The sequence below is a fragment of the Pan troglodytes genome, chromosome 16 (genome assembly GCF_028858775.2).
Source record: "Pan troglodytes isolate AG18354 chromosome 16, NHGRI_mPanTro3-v2.0_pri, whole genome shotgun sequence".
Classification (NCBI taxonomy): Eukaryota; Metazoa; Chordata; class Mammalia; order Primates; family Hominidae; genus Pan; species Pan troglodytes.
In genome coordinates, this window is record NC_072414.2 from 46,549,040 (window position 1) to 46,574,616 (window position 25,577).

Genomic DNA, 25,577 nt, shown 5'->3' on the forward strand with positions numbered 1-25,577 from the left:
GCCTTGTAAATATCCTGGGTGTTAGATAGGTCAAGAATGATTAAGAAAATGTGGCACATATACACCATGGAATACTATGCAGCCATAAAAAATGATGAGTTCATGTCCTTTGTAGGGACATGGATGAAATTGGAAATCATCCATTCTCAGTAAACTATCGCAAGAACAAAAAACCAAACACCACATATTCTCACTCATAGGTGGGAATTGAACAATGAGAACACATGGACACAGGAAGGGGAACATCACACTCTGGGAATTGTTGTGGGGTGGGGAGAGTGGGGAGGGATAGCATTGGGAGATATACCTAATGCTAGATGTCAAGTTAGTGGGTGCAGCGCACCAGCATGGCACATGTATACATATGTAACTAACCTGCACATTGTGCACATGTACCCTAAAATTTAAAGTATAATAATAAAAAACAGAATGATTATTCACCTTTGATAATAGAGAAAATTAAAAGTGAAGAGATTTCCATTGTTTTTCCGAGGCCATAGCTCTGCTAGTAATTGGCAGAGCTGAGAAAGGACTCCAAATTCTAAAGCCAGTGTCCTTGCTTCTATGTCACATTTTTTCAATAAGTATGTACAAAGTTTAAGTAAAATGTAGCAGGCTAAAAGGGATACTTCTTCAAAGAGATTACTTCTTGCTATATTAAAATACTATGTCAATTACTTAGATTCTTTTCTAATTATTTTAAAATAATGTAAAACCTTTCAGCCTCTATACAATATTGATGAAAATATTAACTTTTCTAAATATTAAAACTTTAATTGGACTGGAACTATTTTATAACACCAGTCACATGTAGCTTCTATTATAAGTCAAGAGTGTCAAATATGGCAGGAGTAACAAAAATTATGATCATCTGCTGCAGGTAGGATGGTTGGGCTTTGAGACATTCCATTTACCCGGGAAAGCAACCAAATCAACAATGTTTGAAAGTAAAAGTAGAAAAGTGGCAGCTATGAGACAGGTAATCAGTCACCTAATCTATATGTGCAAACTAATAGGGAGGCCAATAGGGAAACTTTAAAGGCGTTCTAGCTGGACTTTGAGTTCCAACCCCATATCTCAAGAAGACTCAGGACTGACATGAGATTCCCCTAAATGTAGATTTCTTTCAAAGAGAAATAGCAGTTACACTTTGACCTGAAAAAATGCTGAATGATTTAATTTTTCCCACCCTTTTAAATTCCCCCAGAACCCCTGTTATATGGGCCTGAACATGACACTACATTGTATGTTGCAAATATATTTGGCTTCCTGCAGTGGCAATACTGAGGTTTCTCCAAAAATAATAAACGTGAATCAGGACCCTCTAGAAATCTGCATTTCTTGGTATAAGGAAAGGAATTTAACTATAAATTCAAATATAGCTTTGGAACTTATTACTTTCTTATTTAATCCTAGATAATACCATTTCTTATGTTCAGGACTCCAGGCAAACATAAGAGCATGGTGATGAACCACATTTTATTCCTCTGTGTTTCTTACCCTCGCAGAGGTTCTACCCTATCCTGCTATCTCCATTGTCCATGGGGTGATTCCAAGGGCTTTTTCTCAGCATCTTCTTTTCACCATTACAAGTATAGCTTTTGCCTTGGTTAAAATCCAGCTACTCATGAGAAGAACAAAATAACCTACCTAGTTTAGAGGATTGCAATTCAAATATCATTATTTGAGAGCTTACTGTAGGTAGAAAATATGGTGAGCAATGAGGAGGTGGTTGGAGATGAGAGCACTTGCCTTTGACTTGGGAACAAAAACATGTATAGTCAGCAAAATAATTGTGGACAAAGGATGGGGGAGGGCAGAGAGGGTGATGAATTTTCTCTGAATGTCCAGGGAAAAGCTTCCCAGAGAAGGACATTTGGGGATGTAGAGGATAAAGAGGGAAAAAACAATGGGAGAAAGGCATTGCAGGCCTATAGAAAACACAGCATGAGTGACGGAAGAGAAGGCATTGGCCGGTATGAAAACTTTAAATAGTCTAGCGTAGAAGAACCGATCATGACTGGCTGAGTATCACAGGGAATGAAAGAGGAACATTGGATTGGAGCCAGAATGCTGCGGCTTAAACACCAAAGTAAAGAATCTCAACTTTAGTTTGTCAGCAAAAGAGAAACACTGAAATATTTTATGGGCGGGAAGAGCATATTCTGATATGATGTGTTAAAGAGGACTCCAGTTGTGGTAGAAAATAATTTTTTAAAATATCTGTCAAATAATTTCTAAAAAAAGAAAACTTTAGTGGCTAACCTCTAAAATTGTAAAGTTAAGGTGGGTTATGATTATATCCAAGTTTGCAAAATGAGCTGTCTGCCTGGATTTGCCGAAAATATGATACAGGTATTGGAAAGAACAAAGTAACGATGGAAAATTGCTACGAAAATAGTATATTTAACAAAAAAAGGGAATTCTTCTTATAATCTTGTAAGGAAACAATAGCATATTCCCATGAGTCAGTAAAAATATTACATTGTGCAAGATCTTCAATCTTGAAAAGTTTGAAGAGTTAGAAGAATTCAGAGAGTTTTATTGGGATTATAAAAAAATAGCTTGCCAAGCATGCAGGCAATATTTTTCCTGATTTTTTAAAATTTAGCAGTACTATTTTTTTTTTGCCTCTCAAATCACAACCAGGTCTCAAGTGCTTTATTTTCTGAAAAGTCATGAAGAAAAAGAAAATCTAGTTATTTTTCAAGATAAAGAAAATGATACTTCGTATATAGCTCCTTCCTACCCCCGAGGTGATAATAGTGCTCCTTATCACACATCCTGACATTTGTGACACCAACGTATTAATGTATCTAGGGTGGAAGCCTTTACAAATGTCAGAAGGTGGCTATGAATTACAAAAGTAAAGAAAATACTGGAAACTACGTGGGAAATTATACCACTAACAAGTATAATATCAGGATAGGAGGTGATTAAGAGAGAGAGAGAGAAAGACACCAATGTGCAAATTATTCTCCTCTCCTATGGAAATAATACTACTACTTAAAAGATTATTGAAAGAAAATTACATGAGTCATCACATACAAAGCAATTAAAGCAGGCATATAGAAAACGCTTCACAAATATTAAGTTGTCACTTATATTGCCTGATGATTGGTTCATTTTGGAGGCTTCTCTTTCTACTCTCAAGTCCAAGACACCACATACTCTACTGCAACCAGTGTGTTTCTTTTTTCCTCCTTTCCCAATAAACCCTTAATTCCCTCTCAAAGGAGCTGACTATTAAATCTGACTCTTTCCCCCAAGCAATAGTTCAAATCCTTAAGGCTTTGTTCTCTGGCCTTTTGGATTCCTGGGCCCAGCACTTTTTCCCTATAAGAGCACAGCCCTGGTTAGATTCTTTAACACCTGAGACTCCCCTTTGAGAAGCAGTGCTGTTCCTTCTCTCCGGGAGTTTCTAGTCCAGATTAAAAGCTGAGAGAGGTACATTGAAAATGAAATAATGATACATGTTAACTTATAACAGTGTAAGAGATGGAACAGGTGATCCAAATACTAATTGAGGGAAACAGATTAAAAATATCATAAAGTTTTAGAGGATGTGATCAACCAGTATGGACTCGAGATCAGGAAAAGCTGCAATGGTCTTGAAAGACAGATGGGCATTTACAGGCTGGATAGAAAGTTTTTTTTTGGAGGAAGACTCATGACATGAACATCAACAGGAAAAAGGAATTTCACCAGGGAAAGGCACAAGACAAGAAGGCTTGGAGGCAGTGAGTAGACTACTCTGTGGACTGGCCTGGACTTTACTAGGTGTTTGCATAATGAAGCAGTGTAAAATGAGGTTGATGGGAAATGTTTAGGTTGAAAATACAGAGGTCCTTTTGTGTCCTCAGTAAAAAAGAGGATTCATCGATGATTTTAAAATGTTATGCTAAAGTCATTTCACCAATAGGAATCTTAAGGAAATGCACAAATTAGATTGCATAGTTCAAGATTGTAGCCAGAGATTTGAGTTCCAGTTATTTAGTTCATAAGATGATGAGAGCTATCAGCAAGGTGGTGGCTTTAGGAGGAGAAAGGGAAAGATGGATATGAGTGACACAAGCCAGGGAGAGGTGTTGGAACTTGGCAACTGAATATGGGGCAAAAAGGAAAAGGAGCCCAAAATGCCTCAGAGATTTCAGCCCCAGCGACTGAGAAAGCATGGTTCCACCAAGAAAAATGGGAGACAGCCAGGAAGGCTATTTTCCTAGTGCCATGTTGGAGTTAGATGCAATGGCAGGAATGTGGAAATCAATATTTAAGAACCTGCTTGAGATAGGGGCTGATGCTTAAAACACAATGCTGAGTTCTATTTGAGTTCTATGTTATTCTGCCAATTAAATATATTTCTTACAATTGGAAAGAACTCCAGCATTCACATAGCTCTTCCAGTTAGAGTAATTACCATTTGACAACACCAAAGGTAGAATGGATATTTCTGCTACCATTCTATAAATGAATTAACTGATAGCCTAAGAGGTTAAATAAACTATGCAAAAGTCTGACTGTATAGGGGACAGATGAAGAATTATATTTTCTAGCATATTATAAGGATCAGAGAATCAAAGAGGTTAAGAGAATTCTAGACTCTCAGAATTGGAAACATGACTGAGCATCTCCCACTCTTGCCACGTCATCTACAATGTTGTCCGCACATGGTCTTCCGGCCACCACTTAATAGCAGCCAGTGATGGGACCTCACTAACTTACAAGTGGAAGTTTTGATTTTTAAGATGCATTATTATTGGAAATTTTTGATGAATGTGTCAAAGAAAAATCTGCTCTCCTGCTATGTATTGGTGCTCCTTCTGTTCTTTGGAACTACTATAAAATTATTCTGTTCCCTTTTCTGTGTGATAGACTTTCAGATATTGAAGAAAACTATCATGCCATCCTATATCATCTGAAGCTGTTTATTGAATAACATGCCTTGTAGACCTTATGAAATTCTGGTCATCTATTTTTAAAAGGCCTCCACTTTTCATATTTCTTATAAATGATGAAGCCCAAGAATGAACTTAATATACCAGATGTGTTCTAACCAATGAAGAATGTTCCTGCCTTACCAAACCCTTATACTTGACCTGTCTACCTCTGTTGATGCATGATCAGATTTCACTTGCTTTAATAGCTGCCTTCTCACTTATGAAATCATGTTGAATTTGAAAGCAAATAAATCTTTATGACTTTTTAAAATTTTCTGTTGTTAAGCCACATCACCCCTATTCTGTACTTTGTGGTAAACATGAATATTGATATGTATTATGAATTCTGGCTTTTTACTTTCCTCTTTGCCATCTCATTCTAGAAATGTTGACCCAGCATTCCAGACTACCGGGACCCTTCTAAAGCCAAATTTTGTCATCCAATGTAACAACTTTAAGCTTCAGCTCAATTGCATATCTGTCAAACATGCTTTCTGCCTTTGTTTTTTTAAGTCCATAGCGAAAATATCAGCCATGATAGAGAGGAAGAGAGAATGTCATCCAGCTAATGTCTTTATCCTTCTTTGCACTAAATGACCAACTCCTCCATAGTCCTTCAACTGAGAGGTTACAAACTCTTTTCTTCAATAAGGAGGAAATGACCTGTCCTATTTTTTGCCCATTTTTTCCTGCTACTTTAGGCCAGTCTAAGTCAAACATCTGAACAGATCAAACTGAAGTTTCTTACATTATACTGCAGGCCATAGAGGAATTACAAGAAACCAAGTCTTGGTCTTTTGTTTAGAATCAATGGAAAATAATGCACTTTTCACATATTTAATGTTTTCATTTTACTGGGCTTTAAACCCCACATTTACAAATTCCTTTCTACCATGTTATCCCCCAACAAAATGCCCATTATAATGAGTAGTAATCAACTATACTGCACTGAGCTATGGATAGTGGGTTTTGTCTAATAATTAAGATATTTACTTCTGTACATCACCCTCACATTTATATCCTTCAAACCCAAGTCTCAGCAAAATGCAGATTCTACTCTCCAGTTCCTTCAGAGTCATGGGCACAGAGTCAAATTTGAATGTAAAATCTCTGAATGCCAAGGTCCATGTAATAACTGCAGCCCCCTTTCTCCTGATTATCTGTGCCAGTAAGGTAACCAGACTGGTGCTCTTATATGCTGTCATTCCAGGTTTTGAACACTGTGTGAAAGGTTTTCATAATGTAGAATTCTCGTCAAGTTTGCATTTGCATAACCATAGAAATCACCTTCTTCACGCTTATGGCGTATGTTATTTGTCTGTGTCCATTGAATGGGATATTTTCATTCTTACCACCTGGCAATTTGTTTTCTCTTCTGACATAGCTACCCTCTGTCCTGGGTTTCTGTCTCGGGACATTTCATATTGTAAAATGCACTCAAAAGACAAAGACATTAGTTTCTGCCCTTAAAAAACTTCTGTTCAGTAAATATCCTGCTAGAGACTTTAACAGAATAACAAGTAAAACTCTATGGCTAAAGAAGAGGAAGTCAGTTGAGTATCGTAACCTAAAACTATAGGGACCTTTGGGTTTACCTCATGTACAAGCACACACCTTATTTATGATTTCATTTCCTGATTAGTCCCCAAAGTCCCAGAGTTCTACAAAATAATGCCTTAGGATTAAAAACATGCCTTTCTATAAAACTATTTTAAAAGATTCAAGCACAGATACAGTTTATGCTTTCATAGCTTAACTCTTTTTACCTTCTCCTATGAAGCTTTCTAGGCCCTCAACAATATCTCAATTATATGAAGTTCAGTGACATTCTTCTGTTCTTGGGTTTCCCAAATCATATTTCATGGAACACTTGTATTCCCAAAAGTATTAGCCCAGTGATATAGGTGTCCTATGGCCTAATAATTTTAGCAACAAGGTATATTAATAAACGATCACACAGATCTCTTTACCACAGTATGCCTCAGAGCCTCTACCATGTTAATAAGCGTTGCGAATTTTTAGGAGTGCGATGTCATCTCTTAACTTCCATAGGCCCTCTACTACCTAGAGGCAGCACAAGTTTAGTGATGGGTATAGAATAACAGTGGAAAACAGTATTTTAAAAACTATGTCAAAATTATACTTGGAGAACTACAAACACTTTAGTTCTCCTTAGATAGTGCCGAGACTCCCGGGGTTTCTCTTGGTTACTTGGTGGGATTGTCCTCTGTCTCTAGTTCATGAGGGTGAATTACCTACTGGCTGCTAAAGTTAAAAACAACAGTACTTAAAAACTCATAACCACCAAAGATGTCACTTCTTTGGAAGCCTTTGCTGGCTCCTTAGATAACAGAATTGCATGCCTCCCCCATTATCTGTATTTTCAAATCATTTTTCTAACACCTGCAATGTATTGTTGAAGTCATTTGTTTAAATGTTGGTTACATTTCCTACTAGATCATAATCCCTTTTGGAGCAACCACTGTGTCTCTTTTGCTTTATAATGTTAGCATCCAGAACAAGATCTGGCTTATGATACAGATTTAATAAATATTTATTAAAGAAAAGGGGGAGAAAACAGGTGGCACAGCAGACACTACCACAGATGCTGTCAAGTATTAAGGTGACTGAAGAATCCACAGTGCAATCTTACAAATTAGACAGTAAATCTTGTGGTCATCCTTATAAATGCTGTCACTCATACTACTTTATATACACTGTTAAAGAACAGTTTTTAAAAGAGAGTATAATTGTGATATTCATGCAGTTATAAAATGTGTCAAAATGTTATTCATCAATTAGTGAGAGAACCAAGTAAGATGTTACTACTGTCTCAAAGGAGAATTCCAGAAACCAAGCATATACAAGCCATAAGCAAAGCTGGAATAGAGGCAAGACAGATTTATCCGCAAAGCAATATTCAGTTTTATTCCACCCCAAATAATTAATTTGTATTACTAGGGACAAAAATCATCTATACTGTTATTATTAATTTTCTACAATTTATAGAGTTTTAAAATAGCCCAAGGACAATGAAAAGTGAAAATAACACAAATGTGTATCATAGACAGAATACCCACTAATCTTTTCTGCTCCTTTTTCCCCAGAAGTGGCAAATTTTCATTTTATCAGTTTTGGTTTTCCTTCCCTCTCTTCCTCTTCCTCTTCCTGCTCCTCCTCGTCCTCTTTTATTATAATCATCTAGCACTTTTGCTCAGGTTTTATAAGACTGGGGCTTACCTGAGAAATATTAAGAGAGAAAGTGCCTTCCTTTCCAGAGTTCCCCTCCTACTCTTGGCTCAGTTTCTAGCATTGCTCTTTACTCTCAGGCACAGTTATTTCTTTGGATGGCTCCTTGATTCATTATGTAAACAGTCCTCCAGAGAGCACCCCACCACCCTTCTAGGTGATACAGAGTCAAGACCAATCTACATTTATGTGTATCCCCCTCAATACATCCATGAAATCTTTTTTCCATCCTTAAATACTGTGTTTCTCAAAGAAAGGAATTGTCGTATTTTTTCATCCATTAAGGCACCTGAAACAGCTCTGGACTAATAGTCCTCTAAATACTTTCTGCATGTGAAAATGTTTAACATTCTTTATAAGATCCAGGTGTAGAACAATTTAAAAATTACGTTTTGTCTTTTCCTAAAGAGAAGACATTTTTTCTGTGCCTCCTTTTCATAGCATATGTAGTTTTTGCCAAAGCCTGTGTTTTCACAGAGCACCTAGCTAGAATCAGTAAATGGAATTTCAAAGGACCATAGGTTTCTTTCTTCCTGGGGAGGGTATCTGTAATTGTACCAGTCTTTCTTAAGTTTAAATCCCAATTGCCTAATTTCTCTGGCCTACACCCTGAATCTCCTCTACAGTATACTCTCTGAAAGTACAACCAGATGCTTGCCAATACCCATAAAATTTTTCTGCATCTCCTCTTGAATAGGGAAAACAAACTGAGAAAACTATGATATTTCAGCTCATTGAAATGTCTTGCCTGAGAAATTCTTAAGGAGTGGGAAAGAAGAATGACACATACCCATTTAGGAGAGCGTCTCTGAATAATTTCTTGAGCTTCTTTGACATATTTTGTTCTGTGCTAATTATAGATCACAGTGAGCCACAGTTACTAGTGAGTGCTTTGTTTCCTCTAGCATTGTTGGTATGGGAAGAGAGAATGAGAACTGTTTATCTAACCTTAATAGAATGTTATAAATCTATTATCATTTATAAACAGGTAGAAAAAAACAACCTTAGTTCTATCATATATCTCTAGACAGTCTGCATTTCCAAGAGCTGTCTGTCTGTGCATAACGCTTGTAGTATGAAAAATGCTAACATCCCTCAGTGACCATATTTATTGTCAATTACCATATATCTTCTCTATTATCTTATTTATAAATATTGGAAAATTTTGAGTTTGGTTGAATAAAAATAGCAAAAAAAAAAGTTTTATTATATTTATCAGGCACAAAGTTCAAGGGGTGTTGGATTTCCAAGGACCACTCTGCTTCGTCAGGTTGGCCTATATCTGCACCACTGTGTGATTAGAGGATGGGGCAGATGGAGTGGCAGACACCTGACCTAGAATCTCAAACTGGTATCTGGAAAATATGTGGCTGGAAGCTACCTTCCCTATGAAATTTTGACAACCCTTGGTATTTTTCTCATATTCAAGAAACGGAAGTCAATAACCAGGTTGATAATTGTTACCTAAACCTGTTATTCTATAAGGATTCTGACTGCTACATCAGCATGATCTCATTTGTTTAAAATTTTGCATAAGAGATAAAGGCTTAGGCCTTCTGGGATATGAGGTCTGTGATGTTGAGTGTCATTTCAGAGATGTCTAGGGACCTGAATTAGACGTTAATAACTTAGCAATGGGAAAATGATGGAACCATTTTTTTCTATCTTGCATTGATCAAATTGTATTATTCCATTTGAGCTTCTCTATTAGAGTAATAAATTCTGTCCTCCAATACTTCTCTCTAAATGCCTCTGCTTATTTTTTTTCTTTGTAGCAATACTTTCATGCAGGAGGAAATGGCCTGAAAAAGAATTTCTTGGAGAAAAGCCCAGATCTTCAGTCTCTGAGATATGCTCTCAGTCTTTATACCCAAACTACTGATGCCTTGATAAAGAAATTCATAGATACTCAAACCTCACAGAGTAAGTAACACATAGGACCTGAGAATAAGGTAAACTGAATACTAAAATAAAATTTAACATCAGAATTATTATACATAGTCCCAATAATTTTTTGCTGTTGTGAATTGAAGTATCATTAAAAATGGAGAGTTATGGTTAATAGAGAATACCAATTTTTTAGTGTTCATGAATTATAATTTTATAAATAATTTTAATAACACTAAGATGTATTTAATACTAAAGCTCTATGGAATGGCTGACTTGTTGGTGATTTTAACTTCCATAAAACTACTTTAAGTAAAATCTACTTTTTAATATTTATGACCAAGATATTTTCTTCAATTCAGTATAAAAGACTCAGTGGATTTCTGGTCTTGGTATCTTCCAAAAAATGATAATAATTCCCTAAATCCTAATTTCGAATGTAAAATCCTGTGCTCTGGGGTTTCCATAAGGGAAATCTTATTTTACACTCATTTCATATGAAAAAAATTACAAGATTTCTTTGAAACAGGCCAAGAGGCAGGCTTGTTTCATGTGTTTCATATCTTTGAAACTCAGATATGTTTCATGTGTCAAAGTTTCCACCTCATAAGCTTCTAGGATATTACTGTTCAAAAATTTTTCTTTCAAGTTGCTTTGTGATTTATTATATTTTGGTGATTATATGCATTTAAGATCTGGCATTTCTAAGAGATTATTGAAAATGTCAGTACGAGTCAAAAGAGCCAAATGCAGGCTCAAACTTCAGAACCTAATAAGTTATACTACAGAAATAATAAAAGTAAGTAAGAAGACACTAACTTCATTCATGAAAGATCCTTGGAAAAGGGAACATACAGATAAGTTTTTAACTGTGATGAAAATACCCTGGACTCATCATTGTTTCCTCTTGGATACATTAATTTTTCTACCTATATCAAAGATAAAGCTAAAGGTGCTAGGTAGGTAGTCTGCCTATAACACTTTGTGCTTTTTGATACTGTCCAATTAAAAACTACAATTATCCCTTTTCATATATCTCAGGTTATACTCTGGGATATTTCCAGAAAGGGAAAAGTCGAGCTCATGAGAGATTGTCAAGAGATGCAGAAATATTCAAAACATTATTCCCTGAATGCATGCTCATGCTCCCTCAAGGTTTTCTAAACTTTATAAATACGAATACAATTCTAATATATCAAATAAATAGTGTTGTAGCTTTACTCCAAGAAAGAAATGAGTATGTAAAACTTTTGCTTCATCTTTATAGGTTTACATTTATGTGTACACCCCCCCCAACACACACTCATATACATATACAGACAGTCATCCCTCGGTATCCCTGGGTAATTGGTTCCAGGACCTCCCACGGATAACAAAATTTATGGATGCTCAAGTCCCGGATATAAAAAGGTATAGGAGTTGCATATAACATATGCACATCCTCCCATATATTTTAAATCATCTCTAGAGTATGTAGAATATGAAAAAATGTAAATGATTGTTATATAGTATTGTTTATGGAATAACAACAAGAAAAAAAGCCTATACATGTTCAGTACAGATGCAATTTTTAAAAATATTTTCCATCCGCAGTTGGTTGAATCTATGGATGCAGAACCCATGGATATCAAGGGCCGACTGTGTGTGTGTGTGCATACATCTATGTATGTTTGTTTGTGTGTGTGTGTGTGTGTATATATATAATCAACTATGGCATATGGAATTTGGCATAATTATCTTTTTATTACATGTATTATATGAAAACATTAAAAACATATGGGAAGAGGAGAGGATTCTTAATTCTAATAACTCACTGACAATATAATTGGTTTTACTCTTAGTTTATTTCCTATTTCCTCATTTTCTGTTTTTTTTCTGAGTATTCAATTTTTTTTCAGATAACTGAAATTGGTAGGATATAGATATGAAATGGTTTTTAATTTTCTCCGTTAACTACCTGTAAATATGCCTTGTGGAAACTTATTTCCACCTCCTCCAGCCCTCCTATCCACCCTCGCCCAGCTGCCCTCACCAGACATGCTCAGGCCCAAAGGACTTAGTGTATAAAAGGGAGCCTGATGTGCCACTTACTCCTCCTTCCCCATCCACTTACAGGTCCCTCTATTCCTCAGTGTTTTGGGGAATGGAAACTAAAGGGGAAGAAGAGGCCCTCAATGCTTCCTATATGGTTGCATCCAAATGCTGGTCTCTCGTGTGTGTTTCTGGGGACCCTCCTATCTGTACATTTCCTTGAGGAGTGAAATCTATTTCAGATCGATTCCTGTCAGTGTCTCCTGTGACTGCCTACTGCAGCATATGCCATAGATTCTTGCTACTTGAAAATCCATTCCTTGTGGCTAGCCCTCTGGAGTGGGATTCCAGCAAGTAAGCTAAAGCCCAACTTCCTCTTGTGAGGTTCACTTGAGCCATACAAAACTCATACATTTTTTTCAAATTGTTGGTGGTAATGGAGACTTCTCCACTACTACCCACTTTCTCCACCCTGCCATTTCTCTAAAATTCTCTTCTCTACCTGTACATAAGCATTTATACTTCCACATTAGGGGAGGGACAATGCTATGGCTTGATGTAACATGACCATGTTCAATAAAAAATGGAGGCAAGCTAAAGTCTTCTCAGTTAGTGAATCCAGGATTTCTGAGTAATACTCATTCCCTCTCTTTTTTTGATTCTATCACAATCCCATCTCAATATTCATGACCATAGACTGAGTAATAAAGTTAGCCAACAATACACCCTTTGGAAAATTGTGATGGGCAAGAGAGATCGATGAAAATTAGCTACATTTTAGAATTATTTATAAAACCATAAAAATGAAAATATAGTAGAAGATACAATACTTATTTCTGTAACAAATCCTAAAGTTATAAGTTTGTACTTATGACTTCCAAATTCTTCTGTCCAGTCCATGTTCTCTTTGGCGCCAAAGGAAACTCAGCTTCCAAGATCCCTTAAGTGACAGAGAAATATAGAAAAGTTTAATTATTGGGGTCTTCTTTATATAAAGTGCTATACAATTCTTTGAACATTTGACACTGGACATGCTGAAATAGAGGCATTTGGGTTCCACCCTTTGTATTCCATTGGTGCTCTTCCTGCAGATGATCATTTCCAATCAATGGTAGGATCCATTATCCTGTACCTGTTTTATTCTGGTGGCATGGTGTCGAAAATGACCAAATGAAGTCTCAGTTTCCAGTGCATATTAGTCCATTCTCATGCTGCTAATAAAGACATACCCAAGAGTGGGTAATTTATAAAGGAAAGAGGTTTAATGGACTCACAGTTCAGCATGGCTGGGGAGGCCTCACAATCATGGCAGAAGACAAAGGAGGGGCAAAGGCATGTCTTACATGGTGGCAGGCAAGAGAGTGTGTGCAGGGGAACTGCCCTTTATAAAACCATCAGATCTCATGAGACTTATTCACTAGCACGATAGCAACACAGGAAAAACCCACCCCCGTGATTCAATTACCTCTCACCAGGTCCATCCCATGACATGTGGGAATTATGGGAGCTACAATTCAAGATGAGATTTGGGTGGGGCACAGCCAAACCGTGTCACGGTGTAAATATTGTTGCAATTATCCAAATAACTGTCTAGCACTTAGCACAATACCAAATACCCATGAATAGTCATTGTATTTCATTTTTGTTATTTTAACTTAGATTTTGTTATATGATTTAGGAAGATCATACTGGTGTTATAGTATCAGTCAAATATAAAGTAGTAATAGCTGACACTGCTTACTGCAAACGCCTGCCACTCTGCCTGAGGAGCCACAGGCACAGGCTCGGTCCTATGCAGGACCAGCTGGAGTGCCAGAGGGTTAATGCCTCAGGGAGCAGCCCCCTACCAGTGAAATACAGGAAGTTGGTGGGTAAGAAAGGAAGAAGGGAAAATCTCTATCTTCCTCATTTGTGACCAACTCTGATGTGTATTCTACATATACAGCACTCCAGAGTTTCCCTATGAGATGGGATCCAGTTTCCCTCAGAAGGCTGGCTTGACACACACTTACTTACTTTTTACTTACTTATTTTTTTAGCTTATTTACTTTTTTTTCTTTTCTCACCTCCTGGCTCCTTTCCCAGTGTTTCCTGTGATCCCTCCCCAGGCAGACCACTTACCTTTTGATGCTTGTCTCAGGTTTACTTCTGGGAGAACCCAAACCTAAGGTCAGGTGGCTAAAAAGCAGGGCGCCAGATCCTGGGTCAACACGTATCTAGACTCTGTGCCCTGACCTCTATGTACACCTCTCCTTGAGGACAAGCAAAAAGGCTCACTACCTTGAATGAATGTTTCCCCATTACTTGGGCTTTTTCTCTCATGTGTTCTTAATTTAGAAATACAGAACTAATTAATGAAATACAACTTTTAAATGAGCATTATCTGGGAAAAAAAGCTGTATTTTTTTCCAAATAGTAAGCATAATCATTTACCTTATGATCATAAAACCCAAAGTGATTTTTTTGTCTCTTTAATTTTTTTTTTTTTTTTTTTTTGAGATGGAGCCTTGCTCTGTCGCCTAAGCTAGAGCGCAGTGGCACGATCTCAGCTCACTGCGGCCTCTGCCTCCTGGGTTCCAGTGATTCTTCTGCCTCAGCCTCCTGGGTAGCTGGGATTATAGGTGCACGCCACCATGCCCGGCATTTTTGTATTTTTTTTAGTAGAGATGGGTTTCACCATGTTGGCCAGGCTGGTCTCAAACTCCTGACCCCAGGTGATCTGCCCACGTCAGCCTCCCAAAGTGCTGGGATTACAGGTGTGAGCTACCGTGCCCGGCCTGTCTCTTTAATTTTAATTCATGTTCTGTGGGGGAAATTACGGTTTCAAACTGCATTGAATCATTATTTAAGTGTTATTTAATCAAAATGTGTGTTGTATAAAAAGTCTTGTGATTCTTTAGAAATCTAAGTGCACTTTTAAAAGCATTTGTGTTTTACTTTTCTTATTCTCATATAATTTCCCCTTACTCCATTTTCTTCTTTTCCTTTCTCATCTCCTTCTCTTTTTTCTGTTTTTCTCCCTTGCTTGTGTTAGAAAAGTAACTATTGCATTTAATATAAGGAAAAAGTCAGTAACTTATAATCGATTTTTTTCACTATTTTCAGGCTTTAAGACATACTTCCCTTTAAAAATATGTTTAATTGAATTCAACTTTTTAATAAACGGGTTTATAATAAATGGTTTAATAAATGGGTTTCTAAGTATGGAAATGCCTCTTGTATCTTGCTCGTTTATTCTTTTTTCCTTCTTCACCTCTTTCTTGCTCTTTTCTCTCCTATTTTTGTACTCCTTTCCTCCTTCATTATTCTCTTTTGGAAGAGATTTGGATGTCATCTTTCTGTAGTAGTTAGACAAAAAGAAAAAAATACAAGGAATTGAATCCCATTAGAAATTTATGAGCCAAATAATTCAAATGTGATCTATCATATTGGAAAAACAGTCTTCTCTCTCTGTTCCAAACATGGAAAATAAACAAATCCAAAATGGATGTAGAAGTATTCTTAAGTTTTTAAGTGGAACTGAGAATTAAATATATAAGAGTCACATGTTTATTATTCTAGAAATGTACTGCAATATTAAAACACCATCTTATTCTGCATCCATTTAACAAACATTTACTGAGTGTCCCCTCTGGGCTAAGTTTCATACAGTGAGAAATATGTTCAAAGGTGGATATGATGTTATGTATGCAAGTTGCTCTAATATGGTGCTTCTCAAGTAGGGGTGGTTTTCTCCCTCAGGAGACATATGGCAATATCTGCAGAGCTTTGGTTGTCACATCCTGGAGTGGTGGTCATGTTACTGGCATCTAGTACAGAGGCCAGGAATGCTGCTAAACATCCTACAGTGCACAGGACAGCCTTACCTGTAATAAAAATTCATCTGGCTCTAAATACCAATAGTGCTCAGTCTAGGACACCCTAATCTAACACAGGCTGAAAAGTGAGAAGTGAAATTTTGGTCTGAGGAGACAGAAAAGGCAGAGAGGTAGGTGAGTATATTGGGTCATGAGAAGGTAGAAGAAGAAATGTATTCTGGATAAAGAAACTCTCCAGGAAAGTATGTACTTGCGCTCTTATTTTAAAATCCCAATATAGCAAGCATGTCCACAGTATATTTTTACTGGCGAAAAAACATAATTTTTTTAAAACAAAATTCACCACATCACCCCCTATTTTAATCAATAGATATTATTAAAAGTATCTTAAATTTCCTTGCACCATTAAAATATGTAGAAATACTGTGGTAGGTTTAATGTAACATTAGCAGAAATTTTAATATATGTTGGAATTACGACATGTTATTTCTCCAAAATTTGACTCAGTGGTTTAAAATTGATAGTTAGCTTGAAATATTACATTTCTTATTGCTGTTTTTTCTCAAGAATGCATTACTTACAGTTTTAGAAGCTGGTAGAAAATTCATTTCTTGCATCTTGATTACAATGTTAATTTTAAAAAAAGGTTTTTCTCTAACAACTATTTCATGATACCAAGGGCTCTTTGAATATTTCATGCAGGAGCAGACAGTGAAAAATGAATAAAACTTGAACATATTAAATACAGTTTTTTCGATGAATAACACAATTTGAAATAAGGCACAGAATGATTAATTGCTGAGCCATCCTCTGTTTCCTTCTCTGAGTTTTATTGCAGCTTGAGTGACCTGAATCACAAAAGCTTTACACAGAAAAGGGATATTTTATATAGAAGTTACAACAGTCCCATAAAAATATTAATAGTTAATGCCTATGTGAATTAAAATACAAGAGCTGAAGTGTTTGTACTCTATGATCTGTCCTCTTTTTTCATTTTTAATGAGTGAAGTCTTTGAGTCTGCTTATTTTAAGTTTCTTAACATTAAATTAGATCATTTTGATCATTTTAATAACCTGTATCCTGCTGAAGTAGAGTATAACGTATTTTAATTTGAGATGGAAAGCAGATAGCTACTGATTCCCATCCTGGAATCTATTAATATACTTCAGTACGCCTAGTATATTGCATTAATGTCATGTGGAGATTTCTCACTCTTCTTTTTATTGGTCATTTTTATAATTTAAGTGGAAGAAATATGTCATTTATTTATTTATTTATTTTGAGATGGAGTCTGTCTCTGTCACCCAAGCTTGAGTGCAACGGCATAATCTCGACTCACTGCAACCTCCACCTCCTGGGTTCGAGTGATTCTCCTGCCTCAGCTTCCTCAATAGCTGGGATTACAGGTGCCCGCCACCACACCCAGCTAATTTTTGTAATTTTAGTAGAGACGGGGTTTCACCATGTTGGCCAGGCTGGCCTTGAACTCCTGACCTCAGGTGATCTGCCCACCTTGTATCCAGAATATAGGATGAAAAGTTTAAATACCAGATTATATATCCAAGCACACTTTTATTGTCAGGTGTAAAATTTGGAAGCATCTCACACATAGTTATTTGGGATCATACCACCTAATGAAAGCATTATCTCTAATTATATTCCTCAAACTATATTCCAGAAGTAGAAAATAAACCCTTTTCTGAAATGGTTCACTGTGGAAAGAGTGAACCATTTTCTTATCAGTAATGCAGAAGAACTTAATATTTCATTGGCAGAAAAACTGTTCTCAAATTTAAAAAAAAAATAATGAGCTTTTTGGCCAAGGGCCACCGCTGAAATTTCAACTGGATAGCCACCTCTGGAAAAAATGCTGAGAAATGTCTTCAGTTCCTATGCTTGGCCATTTTCAACTTAATACTGATTTTAAAACATAGAAGTTATTTCTCATATTGGCTAAGCTTGTCAGAGATAATCAGAGATCTGGAATCCTATCCAGCATGTCTATGTCACTCTCTGCCCCTTAGGCACCATTGGACTATCTAGAATTTCCTTCTAAGACAAGAGGTTAGCATTTCTCTAGAGTCTTAAGTGTAAAACTGAGGAGAATCTGTGAAATATGGCTCTTCAAACATTGCAGTCTTTCTGATGACATTCACTTCACCAAGGTGGATGAGGGTCTTCAGAGCAGTCAAAGAGCTACGCACAAATACCTTTAATAAGAGGGGTACTGTGATATGATTCTAAGGATGTTGACTCCAAAAGTAGAAATGGCAAATATTAAATAAGGTTACAGTGAAGATAAGCAAACATCTTGTGCACTAACCAAGTTGTCTACCTCTGTGCTGTTCCTCCCTCGAATCCTGCAAGACCAGTGACATTCTCCACACTTCTCAGATTAAGACACGATGTGTAAAGATTTTACTCACAAATAGATTTTTTAAACTTGCTAAGGTAGTTGGTCAAGTAGGTAAGTGACAGGGACAATGCCCCTCCCACTGTCTCACACTCGTTTTCACCAGAAAGAAATCAGTCTATCATAATTCCTTCCCACAGCCCATGCTTTCTTCTCACTAGCTTTAAATAATTGGGTGTACTTCCTTCTCCATACTCTACATGTTAGTATCACTGAATCTCTCTTCTGTTCAGGAGATGATCTTTAAGCTGATACTTAGTTTTCATGTTGGCAATAAATCCCCTCCGCAAACTTCTAACTTCTTCCTCTGCTCCCCAGTTTCACTTCATTCTGGCTGCAGTTACTGGGTAGGCTCAGTAGCCAGGACACCTTTTAAGTAATAAACAGAGGAACTGACGTTGTAGAAATCCAAGCTAAATGTAAGAAAATACATCCTGCTTCCAGGACACTCTTTCTAATATAGCCTGGAGTCTACTGTACGCCTGTAGGACATTGCTGCATTGCTCTGTCCTCCCTGTGTCCCTCTTCTCCACTCTTGTCCCCCACCAGCACATGGATTCATCTTGTGACAGTTCCCTAGCACAGTGAGTCATTTGGTGATTGATAATTGGCAACCCTCTCTTCTTACAATGTAAGCCCTAGTAGGACAGGCAGTTTGCATGTTCATCTTTGAAATCTAAGTGCCCATTACAGTACTGGATGCAAAGCAGGTGCTTACTGAGTTATAGAACAAATGAATGCTATAAAATTCAATGCAGAAAATCTCAAATTGTGTAATATAACATAGTTCTCATATTTGAGTGTATGTGATTACAGACTTTTATTGTAGCAACTATGTTTGTGGTCCTGTTCTAGACACTAGAACATCCAAAGTGTGTATGTGTGCATCCTTAGAAAAAAGCTTGTAATTTTACAACTGATACTATTCACTAATTATCATACAAGATAAAAGTAAGTGCCATTGGAGAAATACAAAGGGGCATATAAAATTAGAAAGAGAGAAAAAGACTACTTTTTTTTTTTGGCAAACTCTTGAAATCATGATGTTTTATTCAGTCTGTTACATGAAACTCAAAAACCGACCAGGAAAAAATGAAGTATGCCACTGTGCACAGTTTAGGTCACTGAAAGATCCATTTATCCTTTCATGTGACTTAGTTTTAGGAGCATTTGTCATATGCCAGGCTTTGTGCTAGGTAAATTACCATGAAAGTCTATGCCAAATATCTCCATTTGCCCCTCCTAATCTACTTTCCCCCACTCCGCAGGAGGCTGAGCTGTGTGGGTCACAGTCTTGAGCAGGCTTACTCCCTGTTTCCCAAGTGGTTCAGAGAGCAGGGAGCCCCTCCTAAAAGGGAAGACTACATTCAGATATTCCTTCTCCAGGCTCCCTCTGGACAAGGTCCTCTCAGCCTGGCTCTGTCCTTTGACTGTAAGCTTCTCAATGTCTTTCCTAGAAAACTCTCTCTTTCCAGGTTCCAGTAGCTCCTTCCTCCCCTCATGGTTTACAGATGAGGGCAGTTAGCAGTTCCACTTTCCCTTGTCGTTTCCCTAGAGCCCAGCGAAATCCTCATAAAAAGTCTCTTCTCAAACCATCCTAAAATTCCTCAAATTCTGGTTTCCATCTGTTCACTATTTACACTCTGATACTTGAAAAATCTTTAGAGTTTTGCCAGGTTTTCTTCCATGGCAACTCCTTCATTTGGGTCAAAGATTAACATGTTGAAATAAGCATTTCAAGTATCAGAATAATCCTCTTTGGAGTGAGAGAAAACATCAAATTTTGATGACTCCTTTGTCCAGAATGAACAAAAGAGCTTTCCACAGAAATATTTCCATTATAATCTGGGCAGGACATCAAAATCCCGAATCCCACTTTCTCAGAATACAGTTTATTTGGCCCAGCATTTTATCTTTTCTGGAAATCTGAAATCAGATTAAGACAACTGGGAATCATTTGTAAAGTCACTTGTAAAGTTTAAGAGTTCTCACAGCATAGAATAAGCACATGTTTATTGCATGTGATGCCGTGGGGAAATTATCACTTTTAATGTACTGGCAGACTAAAATGTACATATTTTTAGCTCGGAATAGGTGTACTTCTAGTGTTTCTTCATTCGTCTTTTGTCATGAACACTTGAAAGATTACATTTTTTATCGCACTCACATTTTTAATCAACAACTGTATATATGATGCATTTCTTTATTTCTCAATTTGGTGAGAGCCAGATCTTATTCCAAGGTTATGCTGAATATCAGTGATTAGAATCCCTGTTTCCTGACTTCAAGTGTTCCCTGTTACTTGCCTCTCAAGTACTAAGATTGGTTTAAATAATTATGAAGGTAACATACATATATTTTCAAAAGAAACAAAAGCACTCGACATTTGTTTACATCTAAAGTTACGTATAAAGTTTACATATAAATAACCACTCACACTGCAGTTTACTACCATTTATAAGCACCTTCATGTATTTTTGTCACTTGAGTCTCAGAACAACCCTCTAAAGTCAGACAGAGGGCCAGCACCATGGCTCACGCCTGTAATCCTAGCACTTTGGGAGACCAAGGTGAATGGATCGCTTGAGGTCAGCAGTTCGAGACCAGCCTGGCCAACATGGTGAAACTCCGTCTCTACTAAAAGTACAAGAATTAGCCGGGCATGGTGAAGCTGGGACTACATGCCTGGCTCCTGGGTGCCCTTTTGTGACAGTCATCTCACCCAAGAGCAATGGATGTCACTGAAGTGATTTAAGCAAGAGTGCAACATGGGTAATAGACTGAAGGGAGACAAGACAGGAGCAGACAGACAAGTTCCAGCCTCCAGTAAAAATCCAGGTGAGACACGGCATGGGGCTTGGATGGTGGAATAGTGACAGAGAAATATGGGCAGACTCATGATGTAGTTCAGCAGTAAAATAGGCAAGTGTTAGTGAAATAAATCTTAAGTTAATAAAAGTTAGGATATAAAATTTATTCTACAGGATTCCAAAATAAAGCAACAATTACTTCTGTGTGATGAAAGTGTGGTTGATTTTTTTTTCTCTGCCTGCTTATGGTTTTCTGTACTTTCAAATTATCCCAAAATGTCTAGATATTTATTTTTGAATTATAATTTTATTTAAAAATATAAAAAATACACTTTCTTATGCAAAGTAAATTAGTTTAATTGATTGCCAAGGTGCAGTTTATTCAAAGTGGTAGATTTTGAAGTCTTCTAAGGCCTTGGATTTAAATCTGAGCTGGAATAAACAGCCCAATTAAACTTTCTCTTGGCTGGGCATGGTGGCTCATGCCTGTAATCCCAGCACTGTAGGAGGCCGAGGCAGGCAGATCACGAGGTCAGGAGATCGAGACCTTCCAGCTAACACAGTGAAACCTCGTCTCTACTAAAAATACAAAAAATTTAGCCAGGCATGGTGGCACGCACCTGCAGTCCCAGCTACTTGGGATGCTAAGGCAGAAGAATGGCTTGAACCTGGAAGGCAGAGGTTGCAGTGAGCAGAGATCACTTCACTGCACTCCAGCCTGGGCGACAGAGCAAGACTCTGTCTCAAAAAAGAAAAAAAAAGAAAAACTTTAGGATTTAAAGAATCTTATAATTGCTTTGTGAGTAGCACAATCGCCTGGAGTGGGACCCACATGTTACTGTATAATACACCGATTAAAATTAAGTGCTGAGTTAATGATAAAGCAGGTATTTTGAAAATTGTGTAATACCTTTTTATTATGGGTAGCTATGATACTTTTTAATATTTTTGTTACTGCTGTTTGTTTTGTTTTAGGTCTGGTTAGAAAGTAAAACAGGTTAGAATAAGTTGTCTGGGAATCTTATGGAAATGCTGACATGTCAGAAAATTACTCTTCAAATCACTGAGTCAAGAAAGCAAAATGCAATACAATTTCTCTGCACCCACTGAGCCACCACGCCTGTTTTTGTTCACTGAGAACAGGTTTGGTGACTAATGGGGTCAGTGGCGTTAATTGGAAACTGCAGACTACTGCCTCACAACCTGCACGTGTCCTTCACAGCTGATTTCTGAGCGAAGATGGGACATTTTCTCCTACAGTTATCCTTTGGCACTGGAAGTTAAGCCTTGCTATTACGTGTTTAATCTATCTTAGAATAAGGAATATAAGCTATGTTAAATGGCATAAAAATAGTAAACCTAAATCTTTAAAGGTTGGAAGCCAACCTTGTACAAACCTCTGGTGTAAAACTCTCTGCTTATTTATGGAAGAAAGGCAAGAAATGCGACAACAGGTGAATGGAGAGCTATGCAGTCATGGCCCAAGCATGTGCTCTGGTTCTGCCTGGCTGTAAGACCTGGGATAAGTCACTTATCCTCTCTAAGCCTCAATTTTGTCATCTGTAAGAATGGAAAGCGTAATAATTCATACCGTGTGGAGTTGCTGGGAGAACTATAAGTGATAATACCCGTGAAACACTTTGCACATAGAAATCCCCATAAATGTTCATCATTCTTATGGCATCATCGTCTTCATTAGATGTACTCTGTCTCAGAGGTGACTCTTTCGTTTACAAAACATTAAGAGAGACCCCTCAGGATGCAGCTCCCTAAGCAAGTAAGCCAGTAATCACGTGTTCCTCTGTGAGCTGTACCTCCACATTCCTAAGAGGCTCTTGGAGTGACTGAGAGATCTGTGACACCTGAATGATTCACACCTGCAGTTTCTAGGAACCCCTTCTCCATACACTCCATGGTTGTCAAATAATCATATATTTATTGAACCTGTACTGTGCACAAAGCACTGTGCTAGGTATGTGACACCAGGGATAGATTCTTTGCTCCAAGAAGCTCATGATGAAGATAAAACAACTGTATGAAGAGAAAAAAGAATCATCCAGGGTAGTTTATGCTAGATGCCAGATGAATCTAAAGATAAAGAGTAGAGGCTTTCAGAAGGGGAGAGATGACTGTGATGGGAGAGTTGGGAGCCTTCGGGGAAGATGTATGGTTCAAAGTGGGTTTTCAAGAAGATGTGGGTCTCAAGTAAAGAAAGGAGAAAAGTAGGCATGTCAGAAAGACACAGAGATCAAAGCGACAAGAAGACCAATCAGAGTGGAGTAGAAAGGTGCTCTCAAAGTATAGTCCCAGAACAGCAGCCTCAGGATTACCTGCTCAGGCTGTCATAACAAAATACAAAGACTGAGTGGCTTAAACACAAAAACTTATTTTCCAGTTCTGAAGGCTGGGAAGTCCAAGATCAATGTGCCACCAATTCCATTTCTGATGAGGGCTCTCCTCCTGGCTTGCAGACAGCCTTCTTCTTGCTGTGTCTTCACATGGCTGAGAGAGAGATCCTAAGTTCTCTCTGGTGTCTCATTTTATAAGGACACTAATCCCATCAGGCCAGGGCCCCACCCTATTACCTCATTTAACCTTAGTTATTTCCTTAGAGGCCCCATCTCTAAATACAGCCACACTGGGGATTAGGACTTCAACAAATGAATTTGGGGGAGATACCAACATTCTATCTATAGCACATGGAAACTTCTCAGAAGTGCTAAATTTTGGGCTTTACCCTGAAACTACTGAGTCAGAAACTCTAGGAGTCGGGCTCAAATATCTCTTTTAATCAGCCTTTTTGGTGCTGCTGAGTTTGAGAACCGCTAAAGAGTCAATAGGGCAAGTGAATGGAGGGGAGATGAAAGAAGTAGATTGTCATCAGAACTTGGAGAATTTTGAGGCTCAAGAATGTGGAGGCTGGCCTTAGTCAGTGGGAGACCTAGAAGGAGAGGAGGTCATACAGGTTAGTGTAAACCATTTATTTTGCCATCTGTTTGTGGGAGAAAGGGGAGGAAGGAAAGGAGGAGAGAAGGAAAGAAGGAAGGAATTAAGAGAAAGGGAAGGAAGGAGAGAGGGAGGGAATGAGGAGGGGAAAGAAGAAGGCCTTTTGGAAAACAGTTTCATAGTTCAGGTGTTCACATTCTAAGTATAGTAATAGCAGGAATGGAGAAAAGGGATGAAGATGATAAATATTATTAAAATCTACAGCTCATGCCAGGGTCAAGCAAGCAAAGGAGAAAGGGGAATTAGGTAACTTGTAGATCTGTGCAACCTACCACTGACGAAAGTGTGGAAGCTTAGACAGGGAGCTGATTTGAGGCACAAATTCAGTTTTATTTATTTGTGCTGATATTAACAGGAGGACATCTAAGTGACTATGTCTACTAAGATATGAGATATAGTTAAGAGAGTAGTCAGTTCTGCAGCTAAATTCAGGAGGCGATTCTTGAATCCTGTGCAGCCTTTGCAAGTTCTGAGGAAGGGCGCACAGTGAGAGAGGATAAACGAAGTCACAGAGAAAGCCACTATTTCAAGGAAAGCAAAGGCCCAGAATGAGGGTGAAGATGAGGGCAGAGTAAATATCAATGATATTTAAACATTTTTGCTGGTTAGCCCCTCAAAAGGCCTCTCAGTCTGAGCTCTGCAGAAGGGACGTGTTTGCAAGTCACTGTGAGTCCCCTGGGTAAATCAGTGTGCCTATGAACTGGGCCAACTAGCCAAAACTGTGAATTATGACGACCACCACTACTGTTAGCCTGACTCCTTGTTAAACAGGATAATGGTTTTCAGTACCAGCTGAAAGAATTTTAAAATGTTGACCATTTATATTACTTAAGTAATGTGCTACCATTTATAAGTAATATAAATGTTGGCCATTTATATTACTTAAGTAATGTGCTACTGAAACTCTAAGGGGGTTTCTGTAACGGTAAACTGACAGTTCTCTAATGCAGTTCAGCATCACCTGTCGGGCTTGTTTGACCACAGATTGCTCGGTTACACTCAGAGTTTCTTATTCAGTGGGTCTGGGTGGGGTCTGAGAATTTGCATTTATAATAAGCTCTCAGGCACAACTGATGGTGCTGGTTTAGGAACCACAATTTGAGAACCGTTGTTAAGCCTCACGCCACGCCATGCCTATCATGAGAGCCACCTGTAGCTAATTCAGGGTAACTTGTTGACTGCAAACTATAACCATAGGCAGTTTCTTTAGCAATATAAACCTCTAGATAAAAGAAACACTCAAAAATCAGAATAGGAACATATAGAGTCAATGAAAAATATTTTTTTTCCAAATGAGAGCATGTGTTTTACAGCCTCAAAAGAATATTTTCATGTAGACTGCACTAAAATAACAAGATAAACCTGAAACTAAAGCTTAAAAAGGCCTTTATGAAACAAAAACAGTTTCACACCTGAGGTAAAGGG

At 37.6% G+C, this 25,577-nt stretch overlaps 1 protein-coding gene across 2 annotated transcripts in view; it reads left to right on the plus strand.

Moving 5' to 3' along the window:
• The window catches only part of UNC13C (unc-13 homolog C), a 787,554-nt gene that overhangs the window by 721,670 nt on the left and 40,307 nt on the right, over positions 1–25,577 (plus strand). For both annotated transcript variants that reach the window (XM_054667546.2, XM_009429165.5), the window contains one exon: positions 9,962–10,109. In XM_054667546.2, the coding sequence (XP_054523521.1) occupies positions 9,962–10,109 (148 nt within the window). The remainder of the gene's footprint in view (positions 1–9,961; positions 10,110–25,577) is intronic.